Raw genomic sequence first — 14,713 nt, forward strand, 5'->3', positions numbered from 1 at the left:
GAGGAGTTGTAAGGAGATTTGTCAGCAAAATGACAAACATTTAAGCAACAATTTAAATGTTTAATGGGTTGTTTGAGGTCTGCAGACAAAGCAGAAAGTTAGATAATGATTTCTTGATGTATTGCAGTATGCAGTGTCATTCTGTGGAAGGGAGCATGTGCAGGTGTATGGCATAAAGCTGGAAATTATTGCAGCTCTGGAAACAGGTTATTTGCTGAAGACACTTGTTTGTTTTTTAAATGCTGGTCATTATGAGTCAAGCAATGAACTCATCGATTCCAGAAAAAGAGATCTGAATATCAGGGACTGTTGAGGGGGTTTCACAATGCTTATCTGCCTAATGAGCTTTTTTTTTTTTTTTTTTTTTTCCTGAGCACTTCATATACTCAGTGGAGAGACAGAGGCTCCCAGCTAGAGTCTGCTTTAGGGACGTTTCTAATGCCTTTAATTGTTCAGGGGCCTGAAAGGTTTACCCTCCTAAACCTCACGTGACAGAAGTAAACACCTAACATTTGGTATCACGAATACTTGTGTGTAACCCTCTAACAAGAGGTACTCTTGTACACCAGGTTCCAGAGAGGGAGGGAGAAGGCACTGCTGTAGGAAATGCACTGAAACCTATCCTAAGGAGCCCTGGGTGCGGGAGCAGAGCAAGGTGTGTGTGTCTGCTGGCTCTCACTTACGCCTTCAGAAAAAATACCACACTGCATAACAGAATGAAAAATATCTATCCAAGGGCTTGGGAAGTGAACACAGAAAAATGTTGTACTTTGGCACACTTTACTGGCAGGGTTGTATCTTTTATAATGGGTATGAAGCTAAGCAAGGTTATTCCAAGGAAAAATGCATGACAGTGAAAGAAGCTACAGAGATCTGAAAGAAAGCATCTTTCATTTTAAGTACTGTTACAAAAAAAAAAAAAAAATGTTCTTACAAATGTAAAATGGACTGTGTAATTGGAACACTAAAGGACAAATACTTGTGGCACCACAGAATTTAAATGAAGCTCATGCTGTGAAGGCCTCACCTCTTGGGCTATCACCAAGCCTTCACAAAAAGCCATTGCATCTTCGCCATCCAAAGCATTATGACAGCCACCACACATATTTTAACTGCAGTTATAAAAACAAACTCCAAGAAAGTACTTTTAAATAAATCCTTTCACACAAATAACATTAAAGAAATGTATTTGTTATTAGATCTGCTCTTCAGGTAGTTCAGTATTTACATTTCCTGTTACCGTTCGGTTTTAAGGGTGAAATTTTCAGTGCTGTATTAATATAACTTCAGGATTTGACATGCTTGAGCAGAGACAACTTGATATAGTTTAGATCCATACTACTCATGCTGGGAATGTCATTAAGCTAAATTTAGTTTTGATTTGATGGGCTATAAGGTTTAGACATTTCCAATTCAGCATGTGTTTAGCTGAAATTTGAAGTGTACATCAGGGGAAAAAAAGAATAAAAAAAAAATCAACATTTTCTGGACAGCTAAATAGATTTGGTTTAGACCCACTAAAACAGTTAGCATCACACTGTCCCAAAATTCTTCTGATCCAGCCACTGGCAGTAGCTCAGAGCAGGTCAGAGGCTCGGGCAGCTCGGGGTCTCGTGCCCATAGGGCAAACAGCAGGCAGCGGTCCGTGGTGAAATGGCAAGGGGAAGAAAGGCGAAAGAAATGGAAGCTGTTTTCAAAGAAATTTGTTAAACTTTTTAAATTGAGCACTGTATTTGTAAGCCACCTCTCATGTTCAGAGGCTTGCCATAGATCTCGCTGAAGTCAATGACACCTTCCTGCTTTGAAATAGGGGTTTGAGCCTGACCTGTGTGCACTTGAAACATCTTAATTCCTCTGCGCTTGGGTAAGCACAGGACTTGCTTACAAGGGATGGCTTTGCAAGTAGAAATTACAGCAAGTTGAACTGAACAACGTTCTCTGCACAGAGACTGAGAAACACAAAACCTGGGAAAAATGTACTTTTTGAAGTACATGAAATATGTTTCCTTTCCTGTAGTATGATGTTTGCATAAAGCCTCCAGGTCTCTAAGTGCTATGCCAAGTGCAGTGACATTCAAACACATTATGCTTTATTTCAGCGTGTTTTGTATATAGCACTTAAAGTGAATGTGTCCATTTGAATAGACTGCTTTCCATCTGGCCTTTACACATTTTGAGATGCATCTGAACTGTCAGAAAAGAACATAGTATTTTATATATTCAAATATTTAGATCTTATTGTGACTCTTAATAGTAAAACACTTGAAACTATTCTATTATTGGTGAATAGCAGAAGATAAAAACTGAACACTGGCTGCAATGGCAGTGGGAGAGCAACATTTACCTAAAAAAAAACAAACACATTTTTCTCAGTAATAGAAATATACTGCTTATGTCAAATTCTTTTCCAAGACTTCTATCTTTCATCTTCTGGAATGAACATTTTTTCCATAAACATTTGCTAAATTGTACAAAGGTATTGCAGTGTTTTTATACTAAACATTTTTGGATGGTATAAGATAACAGTAAAGAGAAAAACATTGTTGCAAATGGTCAATCTTGCTGTCAAATGTGTATATTTTTGTTCATAATTTAAACTCTGCAGGTGAAAATGGAGAAGTCCATTATTGCTTTATTTGAAAGGGCTTTTTGGAAAATATCCTGAAACTACTTTTTTTTTTTTTTTTTTCCCCCCCATTAAAATGAGATCATGCACTTTTTATGGGTTTCTCTATGATAACTTTGGGGAAACTTAGAAATACTAGGCGATGTGTTGGTTCCTCCATTTCTGATACCCTAATCATACCCTAATCAGCAAATGGCTTCCAGGGCAGAGTTATTGCTTGACATCTCAGCAGCGAATAACCGCCTGTGCAGCCCAGCCTGGCAGGTCCTGGACTTGCACCACTAATGCAAGGCTCAAAGGTGTGAGGTTACCTGCAGTTTCAGGTTAAAATGTGAAAAAAAATCAGGTCAGGAGTGTAGACTACCTGGTTTCCTGTAATTACTGAACTACAATTATTTTCTTTCAAAGATGTGCTAACCTACTTTCCTAAATGTGCAGAAGTTTTAATATGTGCAACACAAGGGAGGAGAAAAAAAGAAAAATAAGTTGTAAGGTATCCAGATTATTGATTTTCGTCTCTAACAAAAATGGAGTAAATTCTTTCTTTTGCATGTCTTTAACAGAGAAAGGCAATAAAGCGTAGGGTTAAATCATGTATTAGTCCAATTAAAATAACTCATATGCATACTTAAATAGTCCAGCAGTCCAGAGTCCATTTTTGAAATAAATACCCATCATAGCAAATAGAAAATTAACAAGATTAACTTGACTGACTAAATTGGGAGTGCAAATGCAGACAACAGTTCTGGTTAGGCTGTACTAATGGATTTTGTTTTGTGAAATGTCAGCTGAGTGCTCATCTGCAGTCAAAAAAGCAAATAAAATGTTAGGATTTGTTAGGAAATGAGCAGAGCACAAAATGCCAGACTTTATTATGGCCTGTATCCATGGTGAGCTGCATCTTAAATACCATGTGCTGTTCTGATCCCCCCGGCTTGGAAAAGCTATAGTAAAAGTGGAAAAGATACAGAAAAAAAGGTGATGAGGATAACCAGAGTTACAGAAGAGCTTTTGTACAAAACAAAACAAAACAAAACAAAACAGTAGATTAAGTCTTTGGGCAAAACAAAGCTTAGGGGGATAGGGTGGAAAACTACAAAATTATGTGGGGGGCTGGAAAGGTTGACCAGGATACAGTTATTTACTATTTCTTGCTGTGCAAGACAGACAGATGTAAAGCTAGCAGGCAGCTAGCTTAAAGGGAGCTCACAGTTCCTCTGTGAAGCTCATCAGCAGGACTGTGGACAGCAAAACTTTGTAGGGGTTCTAAAAAGTTTGGGTAAACTCACAGAAGTACATACAGGGAGATATCAATTACAAATACATCACCTTTGCTTTTTTAAACACACAATCCATAACTTTCTGGGAGACTATTCTGGACAGTATTCCTATTTATTTATTTATTTTTCCAAATAATTGTGGACATCTGCTGTTAGCAGCTGTTGGAGACAGAGGAAGTACTTTTGGTTTGATATGGTAGAGCTTTTTGGGTGTAAAAATGTCAGACCAGACAAATGTCAGCTAACTGATTTTTTAGCCTAGCTTCATCCAGCTGCGTTTCCTGAGGTTGTAATACATTCCCAACTACTTTGTCTTTCCCATTATTTTGAAAATTATTTGGTTTTGTAATGTCAAGGCAATGGTGTATTTTTAACTCCTGAGAGGAATGCGTGACTGTTTGAGAATTCCCCTTCCCTCAGAAAATACTGTGCAAAACCTGTAAAATAACCCAAGAGTTTTACTGATTTAACATTTTAAGAAAACACTTTGTTTCTAAAGTAGCACAACTTTATCCTCCACAGAAAGTCTGAGGAACTTTTATGACTACTAAGAACTAGAAACATAATAGTCCTTAACCATCACCTAATCCTAAATGGTTTAAGTTATTGACTTTATTTTACAAAACTGTCTGTTTTTTTAGCGGTAGAGTTTTAGTAACCAGGCACTCCCTATTGAACAAAGCTGGGGTTAGAGAAATAATATCAAGGATGACCAGGAATTTCAGTAAGTTCTTGTTTTCCTTCACCGTTCAGGTTAAGGTCTCTCAGAAAGAAGCACAATAAAAATGCCCTGAGCAGAATTTTTTGTTTGCTTCAACCCTGTTATCGAGTGGAAAGGACATGTTCCACCTTAGGGCACCCTAAGGAGCTCAAGAAACATAACAGCTGCTCTCATACAGTGCCATATGCACAGACCCTGGTGAATAAAATGAGCCCAGGGAAAAGCCAGCATTTGTTTCCTTGTCCAGTGAATACGGTGTCTTTAGAAGTGCAGGCCTGTGCCCCTGCTGTGGGGAGAGCAGAGGCAGGCCAGCCAGTAATGGCTCTCATGTGGCTAACACTAACAAATATTTTAGAGTATTAGCCTCTAATGTCACGGTGAGGTGTTCAAAATAATGTCTGAACTAGTTAGGCATTATTAAAGGACTAGTTTTTTTTAATTACTGCCACAGTGAGCTGAAACGTTCAAAGCTCTGTAGGTGATAGGACACTTCTCCAGTGCGCTTTGGCTGGTGATAGGGACTGTCCTGTAACACTACTAAAGGTGTACCATAATAGCGCATTGGGGTTTTGGTATGTACCTTTGAAAAGGACATGTAGAGTAGAAATTATTTATTTCACAACCTCCCTCATCAATAGAGGAAGTCTTGGCTAAGTTTACTCCACAAAGAAAAGCAAGCGTCTTCTGCAAGTGATTATGCAGAAGAATGCAGTGGACAACCGTAGGCCTTATTTCTCCTGCTTATTTTTTATTATAGTGTAGGTGATGTCAGCTTTCTCCAAAATGCTCATCTGAAATGATGTGTGTCAAGGCCTTGCCTATTTAGCAGTCTCGCCTTGACATTAGGCCGCAGATAAATCATAACGCTGCCTTTGTGCAAGAAGATAAAAGAGCTCTGCAAGCTGAGAACCTGGCCAGCTGTAGGAAGGGGTATGGAAGTAGGGATTAGATCCACGAGGAACTACTTCACCTTGGCTCATCCTCATAGTAATTAGCTTCTGCCAGAAATAAGAGAATTAAGTCCCTACTGCTTTTTCTGTCAGAGCAAGATGAGTAAAAGCAAGGTCCTGCTTCTTAGAGATGACAAAGTTGTTGGTACTGAAGGGAGTAATCTAAACAGACAATGCTAAGAGCACCTGAAAATATCTCAGTTTAGTTTTAGATGCCTGAGTGTAAGCCAAACACACTGAGATCTAGTTCTACTCTTCCAAAAGAAGGCAGGAGATTGGACCTGGTGATCCCCAGCCTGGACTCCTGTGGCTCTGTGATGCCCAAAGCAGGAAAAAATGGAGGGACAGGATGTGTGACTAAACCAGGCAGCAGCGTGGTCTCATGGGGCTTGTACAAAGGGGCAGGAGTATTAAAGAAACAAAATCTTGAATGATTTATTTTAGAGGACAAATTCATTTTCAGGATGCTGCTTATTTTTGTCCCTCCAAGCTTAATTTTGAATCCGCACAACTGATAAACAAATAAACAAATAAATCTACGTTCTGTCACAAGATAAATACCACTCAGTAAAGCATTTAATATCTCAGAGTATTTTCAGGAACTCTTATTAAACAAAGGTCACATCCCCTCAAGCTCCACAGGTATTAAACCTTGCTACCGATGGGCCGTTCCTTTTATCTCGGTGAATTTCAGCAACAAAAGAGGTGGTGACAGTTCTCAATAGTGTCTGAGGCTGGACATTTTTGCTCGCTTGCCATGCATGCTGCATCAAAGTCTGAAGATTTCACGAAGTTTGGTCTCATCTAAGCTTTGATCACTTGCGCAGTTTTGCTGCTGCCTGCTCTGAGAGGGTACTGCTGTTCTGTGGGAAATCAGCATGATCATGGCTGCATCGTCAGGTGCTGATAGCAGACATTCTGGCAAGGCCTTAACGCAAGGAACTGCTGTCATCTTTCTCCTTCATCTGTCATGATCAGCCAGCTGCATCTGACGCGCAAAGAGACGCCAGCAGCTGGAGGTACAATGGATGCTCTTCACACAGAGCCGGCGGCAGAGGCATTCCTGGCCCTGCTCCAGGACAGCAGTCGCAGGTGCGCACAGCGGCTCGGGGTGAAGCAGACAGGCTTATTATTAAGTCAGGTGATGTGGTCAGTGACAGGAGACAAATAAAGGATGTTTGTGTACCGTGTCATCAAGCCCCGAGACAGAGAACGATGTTGGCAATAAGCTATTTCAACTTAAGGACTCTCCAGAGAGGTTTTCTGTAATTCCAGTAATTGAAGAAAACATCTCGTCTTGTAAGACAGTAAAAGGCACAGGTAGATTTATGTTTTAAGGACTGTACTGATGGGCATACTAAATTTATTTATACACTGGCAGCTGAATATCTGTATTTGTAAATATTCATCTGTACCTAGGCCTTGTCTTTGAGGGGAGGCCATCCTGCACTCCAGCTTGCTTTGAGCTTCCCAGAGCTACGTGGTGTGTTTTCTGCTCCAGGCATAAAGGATGGGGTCTTTCTTGATGGGCCAAACAACCTTCAGCCCTTTAAAAGGGTCATTTCAGAAATGTGCAAATAGGTGAAAATTACAGCACACGGGATTATAGTAATTTTTCCTTATGCATTTTGCAGCATGTCCTCAGGACTGCTGTAAGCTCAGAGGGCTGCTGTGCTGCTGGGGGCTTTACACCCCCAAAAAGACTTGTGAGCAGCAGGGAACTGAGCCCTGCTGAGACCCTGCCACACCTCTCTGCTGTGGGCACAGGATGCGAGAAACCACTGGCAAAAGAAGATTAAATACATTACTACAAATTGAATAGACTCACTACACTTTTGCTTTTTCTAGTGAAAGGCCAATTAAGACATCAACTTATCAGAAGGATTTCGACAAAAGGTATAATTAATGAGAGCCAAGTCAGAGAACTCATTGTTTTAGAAATGTGTATAATGCTATTGCTTTACTGAGGTATTCTAAAATGCGTAATAAATAAGTCAATATATTGTCAAAACTCTTCTGGTGCTATACATTTCAGATGACAGGTTCAGTTTTGTATTTAGGGTATTAGATAGATATTTAAAAGTAATTTTTAAGATAGCAGAACAATTAGTTTTTCATAGAATATGTGTTGTATAGACAAATAGAGTCAATTTTACTCTTTCCCACAAAGTTTTATATGGTTTCTAATGTAATGATTTCAGTAAAATGAATCCGGCCTTAAGCAAGGGCAAGCAAGATCACAATCTAGTCCTGGTTTCAGTAGATTAGATATTATCAAATAAATATGTCATTTTTGTAAGCAGAAAGAACTTCTGAGTTATAGAATAAGATTTTCTATTATTTTAAAATGTAATTGGCTTTGTAAAACAGTATGATCTCAGCTGGCAACATCTGTAAATATATAATCAAAATTATTTATAATTTTTGAAAGTGATTTTGTTTATACTTAGAAATATATTTAAAGACATTGAAGAATTTGGAAGAGGATTTTCTCCCTTACCTTCACACGTAATTCCATTACCGCTGTATCCTGTGGGACAAGAGCCACATTTAAACCCTCCATCTTCGTCTGGCTCACACTGCACGCCACTGAAGCATGGCATGTTAGCACAGATGACGTCCTGACGCATCCCACTGATGGTTTTTGGCTGTTCCACAGGGTCCATCGCTGCCTTGTACGCCTGCCTGAGCGCTGCGGTCTGAGCTGGGAGCCTTGCTGGGGGAACAGACCCAGGTGGGATGCTGGCAGTCTGGAGAGCTGTGTCAAGGGAATAACCTAATGGATGAAAAGAGGGTGTGAGGTGTGTTTCCAAAGGAGATGCTCTTCGCTGCTCTGTTGGGAAATTTTGGGAGGGTTTGGTCCTTGAGGCTGTGACTTGACTGGGCCATTTCCTGGGAAAATATCTGTATCTGGAACAAGGTTGCTGAACAGCTTGTGGCCTTGCAAAGAATGAGCTTACATTGGGGCTGTGATGAGAAGGAGCGGTCCTTGTTGGACTTGGTTTGTACTGCTTAAAATGCACAGCAGTAGGGGTTGTCACACTGGCAGCTGCTGTTCTGGGGTCTGGTTCCTCGTGCAGAAGGAAAGTGTGTGCATCACTTCTTTTGTCAAGAAAAGTCTGTTTCTCAGGTGCTGTGGACTCCATAACAGATTTTGTTTCTGCCAATGTCTGAGCCTGGGAAATCTTCCTTTTCATTGTAAGGACTGGAGTGTTAACAACTGTGTGGTTTCTTTCCATAAAGTACGTAGTTTGTTGTCTTGGAATTTGGGTTTGGGAAAGGAGGGAATATATGTTTCTTAATGTCTTGCCTTCCTGGTGAGATTTTCTAACATCTTCGCTATTTCTCTCAGCAATATCCAAGTGGCTTTGGGAAGATCTTGAATCTAGGGCAGAAGGAAGATATATACTAATCAAATTTGCTGGTTTAGTGTTTAAAGAAACCACTGCGACCATTTAGATTATGAGAAAACAACAGAATAACAATTCTAGAAGTAAATGCAATAGTCTGACATCAATGCTAAGGGCTTATCTATGCTGGCTGGTGTAGAAATCTTATAGTATTGTCTGCTATGGGTAACAACAGCACTGGATACACAGGGAACTACAATACAGAACCTTACAGGATAAGTTGATGAGCTAGATGAAATATAATTATGTTAGCTTGATATTAAGACTAAGCTAGTAACTCTCAGTGGTAGCCAGGCATTATTCTTTAATGATCAGCACTGAGCTTACAGGGGACAATTGCAGCCAGGCAAAAACACTTGCCATGCTGTTTTACTAGTTTCGACCTATGCTAGTCCATGAGGTTTTGGCACTGTGTGCCATTCTCTCTGCTCCCTACAGTTCTTGACCACCTGAGCTAGCATTTATTTCTGATTACCTACATATTTTGCAGTAGTGTGCTGGGAAGTGTTCTGCTAGGCAGTACCTAGTGCAGAGACTTTGCATTCCTGTTCTTGCAGTTTCGGAATAAGATGAGACATTGCAGTTTGGGACAGATAGATGTCAGAGACGGTCCTTGGCAAGATCACGTCCTAGACAGACTAGTCCAATCACATCAGCGTATAACTATGTAATACTTTTGTAGTCCTTATGGCAAAGTTTGAGGAAAGCATGTAAAGGAGACAAATGGAAAACCTTTGTTAGTACTGTGTACAGCTCCCTCCAGACGTGAGGGGCAGCATGTAAGAAAGGCTGCTGGTTTGTAACTGTCACCCACTGGTTACAAAGCCAGCCACCTTTTCAGTAGTGTAAGGAGAGATGATAGATGGGGAGAGGCTAGTCTGTGAAGGGCCTTGAAAGTGGAGACAAGTAGTTTGAATCAATACTTTCAGGAAGATTAATGGCTATCTGCTGACTCTAATGAATGGAAGAAGCTATTTTTAACCACTTCTGGCGTACTCACTCCATAGGAAATGGAATGTATTGGATCCTGAACAAAAAAACCTCACTTGGTTCTAGGGTTAACCCCACGTGGGATGTAGCTCTACTTTTTAAATATAAATATTAATCACTTTCATAAAACTCCTACTGATGTAGAAATTAGTCATAGTTAGCAAGAAAAGAGATAAAGACACTTGGCAAAGGTCAAAAATAAATTTAGAGCATTGACTAGATCAAAGGAAAACCTGGCATCCAAACCTATGCTGATTTGGCTGGTAAACAGTGTCATTCTTCTGGCTGATAAGTTTTTGTTGCCCTGAAGCATCACGTTTTGGAGTGGTATGTGGTAGTAGATCAAGTTATGGGCATCAATGGTAGGTGAATACATGGATTTTACTGTCCAAGGCAAGGCTGATGAATGATGAGATGAACAGAATGGAAGAATGGAGATGTTGAGGAGGGGAGGACATCAGTGACAAGCATAAGAAGATAGGAGAAGTCAAATGATTTTTTAAAATGAACCTAAGAAAGAAAGATGAAAGAAACATCTCCACAGAAAGTTAACAGCAACAGGTGATTATTGCTGCCCTTAGAAAGTTCGATTCAAGGACCAGAAATCAACAGGAATGGCAATGAAGGGCCAAATGGCCACTCTAACAAATTTCTTAAATGAGCACTGATTATAGCTTTGAGTCTCTTCCACTGTATTGTAATCAAATGTAATCCTCCTAGCTGAATTTTAGTGACTGCTGAGGGGGTCAGGCTGGCTATCTGAGAAATTAAAGTCTTTTATTTCCTTATTAGATGATATATGATATGCCCATCCTGCAAAGATGCTCCTTACTTCCCTTTTTAGGGGAAGCATGATGTTTTTGGAGTGTACCTATAGCAATGCCTTTTTTTTTTTTTTTTTTTTTCTTTTTTTTTTTTTTTTCACCTCAAATAAAACTACCAATGAACAGCAGTAAATATTTTGGTTGTTTGTTCATTGCATGTATAGATTAAGGTCCCTCATCCACTCTGCACAGGCCACCAAAGTTCATAAGATACTGTCACAGGAACTTTGGTATTGGTCAAACGTGGCTACATCATTGTCCTTTCAGCTTTCATTTTATCATATTTTTACTTATAAAGATACTGTGCAATTTAGTTAGGATTAGAATCTGATGGCATTTGTACGGAATACCTGAAAATTTATTTCTGTAGTTTTCCAGATATCTGAATACACCAAAACAAAGAAATATACCAAAAGATTGCAGACTCAGTTGTCTGTAGTCAGCAGCTTTCTCAAATTCTGTATTACTTCAATTTATTTTCCTCGCAGTCGATCAATATTTTCAAATGTATAACCCATTATCAATGCAGAAGTGTGATTGTGTGAATCTGGTTTTCTCTGTGATGCCACAGTATGATTACATATTGGACTGGATGAAAATAACACAAAAAATGACAAGGCAAAGTGCTCAAGGTTATATGACAGTACAAAAATGCATTTTCACTACTGTTAATATACTGCCTATACTACTGTTAGTATTCTGCCTATACTAACAGGGAAATGTGCAGCAGTGGGAACAAACTGAGTTTATTTTCCATGGACTTGGAAAAGAGACTGAGAATTTGATGCTTTGTTCCAGCTGTGCATAGAATGGGCTCCATTCCTATCAATTACACCACTGTAAGCACAGTGTAACACCAGGAAGGATCAGGCCCTGCAAAGACAGATGCCTTTGTTTTCTCCCCTATCTGGGGAAGATTAGAACAAGGGTGACAGAGACCAGATTTCAGAGAAAGAAGTTTAAATCCCTCATCCAACTCAACACCAGGACACTTTCCACCTGTTTAGGAGTTCCCCTACAGGAGAAGCCCTCAGCTTTGCCTGGTGTTTGAGGTACCTTGTACTGCTTGTGCTAAGATTATAAATCAGAATCATCATAACCATTATCTGGCTCATGCTTGCCAATGCCATAATGGCATTGTTAAGGCACAGCAAATTCTGATTTCTTCTCTTGCCTGAATTGCATTTTGTAGTGACCTACTAGATGACTGTATATGAAGAGGATTATGTTCATTCTGGAGATAATAAAACAGCTCTATAACATAGTGAAAATAGCAGTTCATAAACAGAGCAGACGCTCGACAGTATCTTAAACCCAGGGTGAGTTATCACCACTAAAACACAGTAAAGAAATCTAATACATTTTCTCTCTTTTGAGTTTCTTTTTTTTTTCTTCTTCTTTTTTTTTTTTTTCTTTTTTTCATTTTCAAGCTTTCAGAAACAGGCTACACTTAGACTTGGATTAAGAGAAATCGCATCCCCCACCCCGGCACTAATCATTTCTGTTTCCAGAGAGACAGCATTTCATACTTTGCCTGGGATAGGGTAGATTAAGTCAGTGACCCAAGTGTCATTCACCCAAGCCTTCACTTAGCTTCAAGCACCTCCGTACCTTCCCTCCCAAGCAATGTGCCTTGGAGACAGCCTCACCCTGAGCCACAACTAGCAGCTGACACATCAAGCTCTTGCTGTAAACTTCTTGTAGACATGACTAGTTGTTTCTTCTTCATTGCTGTGCTTCTCTTCACAGCTATTAGAGCAAGAAATCTAAATTTAATTATTATTTTTTTTAAATATAAGTGTAACTTTTTCATGCATTCACAAGTAGCAGACACTATCAGCATATGCAATCTCTGTGTTGTAATCCAGGTGTTGCTCTGTTCTTTTTTCTACTAAAAAGCCCCCAGAACAGCCTACTCTTCATCTGGAGACTTGTTCCCTCTCCTTAACACGATCATCTGTTGGTGGTTTCTTCCCCCTATTAGTTCAAAGTGTTATGGGCACCTTTAATTCTGATCAGGTTGCAACTCTTTCAGAATTCTGTGAGTAGTTTAAGAATTCATCTCATTATTAACACAATTCAATAAATTTACAATTTGTGTAGTTTTAGAGCTATTAACATTTAGTAGTACATGCTGTCTAGCACATTTCTCATTCAGAAGAATGTCGACAGAGAAATGCTCTTCTGACATACTGCGCTATGTGGGTCATCATTTAAAATTTGAAACATCTACCAGCACATATATCTTATTTAAAATGTCAAGATAGAACAGAAAAATTACACTGGTCTAAGAAGCCTTGTTACCAGAGTATTAGGGATCATCCTATTTTATCTCTCTATTTTTTTTTTGCATTAATATTTTTTTTCTGTATTTATTTGGTGAGAAAGGGAAAATGGAGCAGCTGTCAATAGGAAGCTCCAGGGAAATTCTGTTTTTCTATCAGCTCTTAATCTGCTGTTTTATTTGATTAAGTTCTGGCATAACTTCTTTCTCCATTCAGAATGCATTTAATTCCTACATCTTCTCTTTAGCCATCCAAGCGTACCCTAAAATCTTCCCTCTCCCAAATATTCGGAAATAAAACTGTGATTGTCCCGCCCTTGCTCTGAAGCATCCTTAATTTCCCCATGCTTAGATGCTAGTTGAATTTCCCCAGTCACTGAAGTCCCTTTGCTTGCAATCACAAACAGTAACTCCCAGAATACCCAACTGGAAATATCCCTCAACTTCCTTAACTGAGGTACAGCTTTGATGTCCCAAATTTTATAGAAGTTGTAATCCCAGGATTATTTTTGTAGGAACAAAAGAGCTTTAAAGACTAAGACTGAAATATTATTATAAATTTTGACAGTAGCTTCAGTTTAGTGATGATGATGCTTTACCTATTTTTTATACAAAAAAGTGAAAAGTCAGAGGTGTTGTAAAAGATTTTAGGAACACACATCAAACACAAAATAAGCACAGAGAAAAGTTAATCCCCTCTTTGAAAAATGTGGAAATAGCGGATACCAGTAATAACTTTTCTGTAAGAAGCGTCCAGATCTGGAATTCACAAATCGGAAAGATGTGAAGCTCTGTGAGTGAGCCACTAGCTGTGCATAGGCAGACAGAATAAACCAGCCAGGCTATTTGGCTCATGCTGGGCTAATGCAGCTCGACAGCTTGTGGACCTAACGTGCCCTACATCCAGACAGGTCAACACATGAGCAAAGCAATTGCACTGCTCTGCATCCATCTGTACAGGCATATTCAGCCTCAGTAAAATCCATGTTCTCAAAGCGTCATTTCTGTGCCAGGTTAATTCATTCACTCATTGCTTTAATAATAAAATTAAAAGGTGAACATCTAGTTCACTGTCCCTGAGCTATGTTTCAGGCTGGTCAAAAATGAGATTGTGTTGCTGGTGTTTCTACCTGAGCAATTCTCTTCCCCTTCACCTACCGGTGCCATGAGCAGTAGGGAATAGTCTATGGAGCTGGCACTAAAGCAATTCCTTCCTCTGTTGCAGACTCTTGTTTGTCAAATGTGGCTGCAGCTGTACATACACAATTCTGTAAAACCATTCATACTTTAGAAATCTGCAATGCAAATTTGTTTTGTGTGTATAAAACACAAAATTGTACTACTCTATCATAATGCTTTTTGTGGAGAAAACCTGGGATCTGCAGCCAGTTCACCCACTAAACTTTCTTAAGAATCTCCTTGTTTTGAGGGTAAATACCCACAAATGTCAGCAAATGAATCTATGGCTGTGTCTGCTGCTTTGTAAGTATTTAATTGATTATAATTTACATATACTTGGAAGCATGCACATTCAAATTTCCTACATAGTGAACTTTAAACTAATGTTTGTTTCAGCATTGTTGTATTTTAAGTAAATTCAGGGGATACTGCTTACCTCAACACAGAGG

General features: G+C 39.3%; 1 protein-coding gene and 1 long non-coding RNA gene across 6 annotated transcripts in view; one reads left to right on the forward strand and one right to left on the reverse strand.

Moving 5' to 3' along the window:
* The window catches only part of LOC118169747 (von Willebrand factor D and EGF domain-containing protein-like), a 177,432-nt gene that overhangs the window by 35,272 nt on the left and 127,447 nt on the right, over positions 1-14,713 (reverse strand). For all 5 annotated transcript variants that reach the window (XM_035331308.1, XM_035331312.1, XM_035331309.1 and 2 more), the window contains one exon: positions 8,078-8,962. In XM_035331308.1, the coding sequence (XP_035187199.1) occupies positions 8,078-8,962 (885 nt within the window). The remainder of the gene's footprint in view (positions 1-8,077; positions 8,963-14,713) is intronic.
* The window catches only part of LOC118169748, a 188,960-nt gene that overhangs the window by 14,421 nt on the left and 159,826 nt on the right, over positions 1-14,713 (forward strand). The window lies entirely within an intron of this gene.

The sequence above is a fragment of the Oxyura jamaicensis genome, chromosome 7, assembly GCF_011077185.1.
Source record: "Oxyura jamaicensis isolate SHBP4307 breed ruddy duck chromosome 7, BPBGC_Ojam_1.0, whole genome shotgun sequence".
Classification (NCBI taxonomy): domain Eukaryota; kingdom Metazoa; phylum Chordata; class Aves; order Anseriformes; family Anatidae; genus Oxyura; species Oxyura jamaicensis.